Raw genomic sequence first — 10,683 nt, forward strand, 5'->3', positions numbered from 1 at the left:
GCCAGAAAAAAGGGCAACTCAAAATTTTTAGGGGGGGGGTGCGCACCCCCTGCACCCCCCCCCCTGGATCCGCCCCTGCTCATTAGTGGAGCAGGCGAGGTACGGTCCGGCATATAATATAGTACCAGGGTACGTTCCGGTATAGCGGACCGTACCCAGGGTACGTTCCGGCAGTACCCCAGGGGACATAGACCCTCTCAGCCAAACTAGGATTGTGCATATTTTTTGCAGTTTTATACGTACTTGCGTTTTTTCTCGCTCAGTCGCAGAAACGTTGTGAATCACTGCAATTAATCATTTTATATGTTGTGTTGCACAGCCTGAGATCGAGTGGGAAGGTTGCTCCTGGATCGTGGGTGGTTCTGCAAGGGGGTGAGTCTACCACGCGCTACTGCTCTGATCATGAACCTTTATTTCGACAGGTGAGCAGGCTGCAAAACTATCGGTGAATGTAGCTTCCTTGATTCCACAGAGCGGGTCTTTTAAATTAAATGTAAAACAGTGCATTTATCTTTGTGCACATGATATTGGAGTAATGTTACCACAATAACGTTTGGGAATATGAATCTGCAGTTGTAATTTTTTTATAATTCGTTTGGTCAAGACCAAAATCTAGGTCACCAACCTATGATCTCCACAATTTAGCAATGGTCTCTAGTGATTATCAGAAATTTGCATTTATAGTCACCATCCAGGTTCTTTGTAATCATATGTCAATGAGATATATCAGTGATCTGAATTTTAGTTTTAATTAACTAAATCAATCGAGTAAAGTAAAACCTTAACATCTTACTGTTGATCAATGTGTGCATTTTTGCTGCTTGTGGCTCTTCACAACAGTACACGTGTGTATTTTCACATGTCAAGAATGATGATCTACTGTTTTGTAGGAGTCGTATTTCCACTGGGCATTCGGGGTTCTGGAGCCAGACTGTTATGGAGCTATTGAGGTTGATACCTGTGTGACTATCCTGTTTGTACCAAAACTTCCTGAATCCTATGCAGGTATATGTGCAACTGATTCTATTCAATTTATAGCCTTGTGACATGCACAAGAAAAATCCTACTTTTATTTTAGAAGTTTAGAATTCAGTAAACCAAATGGGAATTTTTATCCAATTGAAATGTTTTGCAAGTGGATCATAAATGGTAGCTCAATATTTGAAGAAAATTTTTAGATACGTCGATGATATTCTAGGTCACTTATTTCTCTCACTGAATTTGTCATTTAAACATTTTGGCAGGTGGCTCGGCGCATGTCAATGCAGTATGGTGTTATTATTTACCAGAAGACTAGTTGCGTTCAGTTGTTTGCGTCGTGGCAGTTTGCAGACGAGGTTCCTTCGTGTTGCAGTGTGGATGGGAAAGCTTCAGGGATTGGAGCAGTTCAAGACTAAATACAGTGTAGATACGGTGCATTACATTGATGATATTAGCAGTGTACTTGCTAGCAAGACCCCTTCCTGTCTGCTCACTCTCCATGGCCTAAACACAGACAGCGGTAAAATGTCCAGGTAAGACGATTAAATTCAAGAGAGTCGAGAAAGAAACAATCTCACAAGTTCAGAAAACATTTCTTGAAGGTCGCGTCAGTTGTAGCACCGGTGTGTGTTTTAATGTTTGCCACATTTTAACTGGCATAGAGCATGTCACGCGGCATGAGACAAAAATCCCCCATTAAAAATAATTGTTAAAAAGTATGGCGACCACCTTAAATTGACTACGTCACGAATTTTCTATGGTAAAATTTGTAAAAAAAATTGCCATTTTTTATGTGCCGCAATTCTGCATTTCCTCCCTATACCTTAAGTTAAGGAGTGAATGTTCCCCCTTCTTTTACACCTCTTGACCTTTGACTTTTGACCTTTGACCCCCAGCTTCGACAGCCCAACTCGTTTTGACGATCCCCCCCAATGTGCCGAATATCGTGACCGTACGTCGAGCGGTTAAGATTTGTGCCCAACTGTTGACGGACGCTCGGACGGACGGACGGACGGACGGACGGACGATCGTGCGATTCTACAAGCTGCATCTGACTATGTCAGATGAGCTAATAAAACACACACAATGTTCGGTGCTAATGTTTACATGCCACAGCGCCATCTCTTGGATGTTTTATACGTAAAAATGGGGATTTTCAAATAAAATAATGCGGTTTTATATGTATTTACCACGATTTACGTATAGAAACTATATGATTTCTCCGTATCTTTCCTTGAAGTTTTCATCGTCTTTCAATGTGTTTCGGTAGGTTTTCTGCGTGACTATTATTTTGCGCAGGCACTCATTTTGGAAATCCTCCAACACTTTTACTTCTTCCTTAGTTAAGTTAGTCCATGTTTCACTGTTATTTAGGAAGGAAGGTAAAACTGTGCATTCGTATAATTTCACTCTTGCTTCTATAGTATGATTTCCATAATTTTGCTCTTCTGCCCATGATAATATCAGGAGTGTATCAATATTGATACACTCCTGATAATATTTCCCTCATCATGAACCTACATTTTTCAGTTCGGACTCTTATCATATCGTTATAATCTCCTATATCATTAATTAAATCCCCTAGGTATGATTATTTGGTGCATTTTTTTATTACTTGGTTGCCTATTAATATCTCCTTCTCTATCCTTTCTTTGTTTGTGAATTGCTTCTAAAACTACAGACCATCCGCTGACCGCTGTGGAGACGTGCGCCGAGCCTCGAATTTGGCGCACGTCTCCACTGCGGACAGCGCTTCATACTTGAACATCCCCGCGGTCGCGTGCGCATATCCCGCGGAACTGCGCGTCTCATCCGCGCGCAGCGCTTAGGATCAACAGCAAAACTGTGCCACGCAATCTTGTATCATGTCTCTCTGGATTTTTACACTGATAGTGATAAACGATACCATTAATCTGTCATAACGGAGGTTTAATAATTTCGCACACGTGTAGGGGGGATAGGTGGCTATACTGATCGATCTTGGACGGGAGCTTAGTGTGGTTGCTGTGCAACCTGTGCAAGCGGTGTACGTGAGAACAGACACGTTTAGTCTCGCACCGCTGCATGCATTGTGACATCACATGAGCATTGCCTAGCTGCTGCTCACGCAAAATATATAGAAATAGCGTATAGGTTTTATGGAAGAAAATATAGTAATAATGCGCACAGATCCGGTCCTGGCAGTGACTGAACTGATATTTGTATACTACTGACAAGCTATCACCTGGGCCTCAATACACACGAGATCACAACCTCACAAGAAGGATAGGTGTAATTCATGGTTAAATTCCCAAGCTAATCACATTTATCACATGACCCCGTAATAACACAAATGCTTACAATCGAGTCGCTCATAATATAGGGATTGTAACCAGGATTGTACAGTATCCACGACAAAGATATCTGCTTACTGGTAATGACTTGCAGTTTCGGATAGTGGAAAAGGGGACAGCTGGCATTCTATGACAGACAGGAAGAACCAACCACCACCCACTCGTTCGCACAAAAACAGGAACTGGTAAATACACCCACCGCACTACTAAACCTGTCACTCGCCTTGGCAATTAACAGAATATCGCAGGAAATTTGTAAGGGACGTATCACCAGGAACTGGAAGTGCGTGACAGAGACCATTTCGCACGTTAAGTATATATACATGGAGTGAAACACGATAAGATCTCGCCTATCTCAGAAAAGGGGCCTGTCTCGGTAGCTGGAAAAGCTGCAGCTCTTGAAGCTAGTGACACTTCTACATAATACTAAGAAAAGCACTTACCAACTGCACCACCAACCACCACCACCACCACCACCTACCAACTAATAGAATATATTCAATATAATATAGACCAAAAATATACCTAAATAGCAGTATACCCTCTATATTTTCTGCTCAAACATGTCAAAAGAAGCATATATCTAGACATAGTGACTAGTGAATATATTTCAAAAGCTGTGAGTAGTTTACCCTGTATCCTTCACCAACTATATAAAAGGTAACAAGCTGACTGAAGTGACTAGGCCATAATAAAAATATTGTTTGTTTGCCCTCGCCCCACCGACCCGCCAAAAGAGGCCGGCTCAAAAAATTGTATTGATCTTTTTTTTCTTTTTTCTTTTTTACAAATTGTATCACTGTACATTATATAAATCGGTAGGCAATACCTTATATGTACCAAGCAAAACAAAGATTCAACATAAAAGGTATCTCCACACAAGCACACCCGAGCATACAGTAGACACAATGCTGAATTTGTAAAAAGGCCCAATCAAAAAAAATCCTACCTACCTATACCCAAACTTTTCAGCCTGGGTCGGATGAGGGCAAACAAAGATTTTTCCAATTGTGCCTCTAACGATAAATTTTAAAGGCTGCACATAATTTATCTCCTATTCTCTGCTACCCAACTATACGAGAAGGCATGCTGGCTTCAGCAAGGCCAAACAACATGGAAGCTCATGTGTTAAACCTTACCGAAGTCTGCTTATTAAATGAATAAACTACAACAACCACAACATAATAATAATAACAGGCATGGGAATAGATGATCTCAAAAAAATCTCAACACAGGATGCCGAAGGCATCCCAGCTTGCCTTTAGACGATTTTGAAATTTAGACTTAGAGGCTCTGAGATCACATCTGATGACTTCTAGAGATACAATTATCCACAATTTACAAAAAGAACAAAATACCTAATTTTTAATGAGAAACTTTTCAAATTGACCCATGTTAAGCATGCATGCAGAATGCAGTGTATTGTTTATAAATAATTATACTCACAAAAAGTCTATCATTGAATTTAGAGCCACTCGGAGAGATAAATTCTGCATATTTTAATGGCACATTTTCCAAATTTTTATATATGTCAGGTAACAAGAAATGTTGGTATTAGTATGAAGCCATACACTGTGATGACGATCAACAACACATACTGGGTCATTCTACACACAGGGGTTCAATCGACCTTCCACCCACCCATCTCTAGCCTACCCTAATATCTCAACGGATTTGCAAGTTTCTCAAAAATGACCCAGGTGGTCGGCAAAAAACTCTGAAATCCGCGGAAAATTCCCATGTCTAAATAATAATAACAATAATAATAAAATAATAAAAACAGGGGTAGAAATTAACTTTTGAACACGGGAGTCCAACGGACTCCCTACCCTCAAAAGAGGGAGTCCGCAGTCTGAGGTTTAAAATTCACAAGATATTAACAATAACGCATGTGCTTATTTTTAAGATTCATGCAGTTGCACGTGTGCCAAATTTTCTTTGGGCGTTAGCTAAACAAATACAGTAATTACGCGAGGCCGTGCTCCGGACGAACTAGTTACTTAGTATGGCAGAATTTTCAGGGCGTCACACGGACTCCTGCATATGTCAAATCAGGGAGTCTGACAGTAAATCAGAGAGTATTTGACTACGGACTCCCGTTAATTTCGCACCCTGTAAAAATAATAATGAAAACCTCTGTGACGATCGTCGACCCAAACTCGTCCGAGAACCACCACCCGTCACGGCAGGGAATCGTCGCGTTCCCTTCTGGGGGGTTCGTGAACATACTGCACTGATCCAGCCCGCCTGCACTGCCGGCCGGGATGAGATTGCTGAGGGAGGTGACGTTGTCCGCGGCAACGGCACAGCGGTGGTCGGGGACGGCGCCGATGAAACTGATGCTGAGTGAGTGCCAGGCAGAGAAGACCTGCATGGCGGCAACCTGTGCAAACACAAGCATCTGGAAGCGTCCGTATGCTCCGAGCGCGGTCAGTGCCTCGTCAATGTTCATCGCAGCCCTGCCGCCGCCACCACCGCCGCATTGTCCCGGCTTCACTGTCACATCGCCTGGCAACAAAAACGATGCACATATTAATTATTTCTTATTAATTTCACCTGTCTGTATAAACATGTATAGGATGCACAGAATTTCACCTGTCTGTATAGACACGTATACGGTGCACAGAATTTCACCTGCCTGTATATGGACACGTATACGGTGCACAGAATTTCACCTGTCTGTATAGACACGTATAGGGTGCACAGAATTTCACCTGTCTGTATAGACACGCATACGGTGCACAGAATTTCACCTGCCTGTATAGACACGTATACGGTATTCCACCTGTCTATATACACACATACAGGGTGCAAGGTGTCCATTGTATTACGTTGCGCTGGCCATGGGTTGTCTTTTCCATAATATAGTCGATGGCAAGACTAAATAGCAGCGGTGACAGTAAGCATCCTTGCCTAACTCCTAGATTCAACTGCGATGGTTGCTGATAGTTTTCCAGCGTGGATGACCTGACACGTCATACCTTCATAGTTCATAGGTACTCTTTATTATGCTAATTATTATATCTGGAATGCCATGTTTGAGCATTTTCCATAGAATTGTTCTATCCATACCAGTGTTTCCCCTGCATTGACACAGGCGAGGCGGGCCGCCTCGCTCAAATTCTCAACCGCCACACAGAAATTTGTCCAAAACACCGCCTCGCTGGCTTTGCTAGGACCTCAAAATGTGCAAACGCATTAAAAATTTTTACCCCCTTACAGACCCTCCCTTACCTCCCTTCCCTCCCTCCCTTACAGACCTTCCCTTTTTGGCCAGGGGAAACACTGCTTTCAAAAGCTTTGAAAACGTCTATAAATACGATGTGCAAAGATGCGTTCCATTCAACCGATTGCTCAGGCCATCCTTAAAAAATCATATGTTTGCTGTCCTCCGACCGACCCACGAAAATAGCCGCAACCCAAGTTTTTTTTTTTCATTTTGGGTTCCATTTTTTTGTACATTGCTCATAGTTAAGACTGAAACACAAAGCATGTGTGGCAAACATGAGAACAGACTTAAAATAACATGCCTCACAAAAAAAAGACCTACCTACCTACCCACTAAAAAAATCATGGGTCGGGGGACAGCAAACATAGAATTTTTTAAGGATGGCCTCAATGATAATGTGGAGTTCCCCCCCCCCCGTACAGACGTAATTCAACGTCCCCTAAAAAATGCAGGTGTGGCATCAACAGTTAGACTGACTGAGACATTAAAAAAGCATCTGGTACACCCTGAGGACAGAACAGATATACACAACATTACAGACTGTGTCTACAAGATACCGTGTGTAATGTGTGGGAAAAGTTATAGAAACCGGTTTATAGAAACCGGCCGAAAATTTGAAACCCGCCTTAAAAGAACATAAAAAGGACGTAGACACCGTAGCACCCAAATCTTTCACAAGGGCCCAACGAAAACAGTCGGCTACCGAAATAACCAAATCCGCAAACACAGACGACGTAGCGAAGGACAATCACCCCATCGATTGGGATAATTCGAAGATCATCAATCGCGAACCAATCAAAATCAGGCGTTGGATTAAAGAGGCCATCTGGATCCGCAAGACCCCAAACATCAACCGTGACGAGGCAAGATACAGACTCAGTCACGTGTGTACCAAGCTGCTGACCACTACACCATCTGGTGGTCAAAACTGATAATCATCAGTCAGCTTTGAGAAAGCCACCTGTCACGAGGCGAAACGTCAGCTGTACGTTTTCAATCTTCACGGTTGAGTAACAATTAACCCAGATAGATCGATAATGTGGAGTGTGGGGATTTGGTCAGTGCAGGACCTTCCTTTCCGAAATCCCGTCTGGTTGTCTCTTAAACTGCTATATATAGCTGCAGTCAGGCACTCCAAAATGATCCTCAAGGGAACTTTGCCGAGTACAGAAATCAACATTATACCTCTATAATTTCTGCATTGACAGAGGTCTCCCTTTTGGGGCAATTTGATTGAGTAACCTTCACGCCATTTGTCAGGTGCTTTCCCAGTCATCCAGATCTGGAAATAGACTGTGTGTAGCATATGTCTGCCTCCATGTCGACATCGACCTTAAGGTCCTCTGGTGGGATGTCGTCAGGACCTGCACCTTTCCCGTCTTTCAGCAATTGAATGGATTTCTTGATCTCCCTGTTGCTGGTTTGCTTAGGTCTACCTGAAGCTCTTCTTCAGCGGGTAGTATGTCGTCCAGTTCTTGAAGAGTGGTTGGATTGTTAATAACCTCTTTAAATTTTCTGCCCATCGTTTAAGCTGGGCCTCTGAGTCTGTGATCAAGTGGTTGATTGCATCCTTGATAAGTCTGTCCTGGGCTGAGTATTTCCCTGTAAGCTTCCTCGTAGTTGCATACGAATTTCTGAGGTTTCCTTTGGCAGCTGCTGTCTCTGCTTGCTTTGCAAGGGACTCAACATGCCTTCTTTTATCCTCCATGATACTATCCTTGACTTGTTTGTGTGTTTCTTGGTATTGGCTGTTAGAAAAGGTTTTACCTCTAGGTTTCTACTACTTCAAGGTTTGTCTTAGGCTTCCTCTCCTCGACAATGGCCCGTACTGATACATATTGCAGCACTATAAAGATGTACTGGTAGGCCTATTTGGTACTGTTGTTCAGAACAAAACATAAATCGAATCAAGTCACCATACTTTCACTTCATGTTTTTATTGCCTCTACGAATAGATCTCCATCGATCTATACCGTTCACATTATGTTTGAGCGTCTCGAGTATTTTCTTATTCGATGTGTGCTGACACTGTCGAAGACCTACGTATTGTTGACTGTAGACTCGTCCTCGTGGCCAGCTCCACTACACTAGACCCGTAAGAATAGTAGCAGGAGACAGGGCAGGAGCAGGACATACGGTGATACACTACGCTCATAAGTGATATTAGGGGTTCTCACTAACCGTTGATTCAGCATTTTTATACATTTTGATTTTTTGTTTGAAGAAAACTACTGCAATTAAGGAACGAGATGCTAACTAGTACAATCACTTTCGTATCTGAAAGACAGAAACACTTTCTGTCTAAACCCATGATGCAATGATAAAGTGTGCTGACATGTGATATTAGCATTTTAGTGCCTTCCATTATGCAGACCAAATTTACAGCACACAATCTTATATACAACCGATTCGTGTGGCCGAATAGAGATTATAGTATGATCAACACTGAATTACTTTGATGCCCAGAAATTATGTTCATGAATGTGATCTGTTTAATATCAGCCGAGGTAGGAAGCTTGCAAGGAGAGACCGATGATGGCCTTGCATGTGTGAGGAGAGAAAGCCTCCAGGCCGTGGTCTGCGCTACATAGTACAAACTTGCTCATTTTGAAAACTTTTATGCAATGTCACTGCTGCACGTTGTGTTTGTTTTATCAAGCACACACTTAGACATTCATGCCTTGCAGGCATAACAATGCTACGATGATCTGAGGTAATTCTGGCACTCCCTGATGCATACATAGCAGGTAAAAGTATAAAACATATGCTATAGCATTCCCTCACGAACACATTATGACAAATAACTAGAAAGGGCAGTTGTCGCAAACTACATGTATCCCCCGTGATCTAGTATGAATGAAATATCTCTGTAAGGACGTAGAAGGTAGGTAAAGTTAAATAAGTCACAAAGACAAAGGTTTGTTACACAACTCAACTGCCTGAGATGTGCAAGTATGTTAAAATTGGTTGCCTTCTAGAGGTTTTGGTATGCGACACACCTTTTCCCCAAGATGTGTAAGTATACCAAGTTTGGTAGCGCTAGGTCAATTAGGGGCCGAGTTATAGAGCGGAAGGGAAATATGATCAAGGTCAAGGTCAAATAAAGGTCGTAGTGACCAGGTTTTGGTAGCGCTAGGTCAATTAGGGGCCGAGTTATAGAGCGGAAGGGAAATATGATCAAGGTCAAGGTAAAGGTCAAATAAAAGTCGTAGCGACCTGGTTTTGGTACGGTGCACACCTTCTCCCCAAGATGTGTAAGTATACCAAGTTTGGTAGCGCTAGGTCAATTACGGGTCGAGTTATAGAGCGGAAGGGAAATTCTCTGCGGCGGACCGAGTGGCGGCAGCTGGACAGACATGAAACCATAGTATCCCCGCCGACTTCGTCGCGGGGGATATAATAATATCAGTTCAGTTCAGGGTAAGTACAGTGTGTGAATGGGGTTAGTATGCAAGTCAAGGATGCAATATTTATTTTTACAAACGCGTATCAGTACAGCAAGGAACTGTGTTTCGCCATGGCTGCAAATGATCTCTCTATAGTTTCACCTGCCTATAATGGCTCCCCTTAACAGTGTGTGCATACGTGGTTAGGCCACACCATTTCTATGGGCCACACAGTCACTGAATAGGGCATGCCCTACTATATAAATTATCCATGGTTACCACTGGCACACTCTGGTTGCCCAGAAACGTTGCCCAGCAATAATTAATATATATATGCTGAATGAGTCAGGCTGTAATGCCTCGCGTGTTTCCGTCAATGATCGACAAATGGAATGAATGACGTCTGTTATTGATTGCCATAGTGATGACCCCTACCTGTGCCCACCTCACGCTGGATGTGTAGTAATCTCTGTAGTACTGACGTGAGTCAGCGCCAGCATGACGCTACACAGCAACGACCAGAAGCAATACACTGGCCACAAAGCGAGAGACTGTCGCAGTAAACACTGATCTCAAGTCAGTTTTCGGCAAAAATACCAGATTTTCACCACTCATTATCTCAGCGTAGGAGCATCGTAGGGAAAAGCGGTTTGTTTTATAAATTATATTAACAAGGTTGATCAATAATACCGCAAAGAATCGTCAAAATAAAAATAGAATTTTTTATTTTGTTGGTTTACAGATCCGCCGACCC

General features: G+C 42.6%; 1 protein-coding gene across 1 annotated transcript in view; it reads left to right on the forward strand.

The window, feature by feature from the left end:
- Positions 1 to 1,518, forward strand: part of LOC106814935 (xaa-Pro dipeptidase-like) — a 15,710-nt gene extending 14,192 nt beyond the window's left edge. Inside the window, exons 2-4 of the mRNA XM_014819316.1 lie at positions 320 to 422; positions 891 to 1,005; positions 1,355 to 1,518. Of these exons, the coding sequence (XP_014674802.1) occupies positions 320 to 422; positions 891 to 1,005; positions 1,355 to 1,518 (382 nt within the window). The remainder of the gene's footprint in view (positions 1 to 319; positions 423 to 890; positions 1,006 to 1,354) is intronic.
- Positions 1,519 to 10,683: the final 9,165 nt, after the last annotated feature.

Source organism: Priapulus caudatus, unplaced genomic scaffold, assembly GCF_000485595.1.
Source record: "Priapulus caudatus unplaced genomic scaffold, Priapulus_caudatus-5.0.1 Scaffold1008, whole genome shotgun sequence".
Taxonomy (NCBI): Eukaryota; Metazoa; Priapulida; class Priapulimorpha; order Priapulimorphida; family Priapulidae; genus Priapulus; species Priapulus caudatus.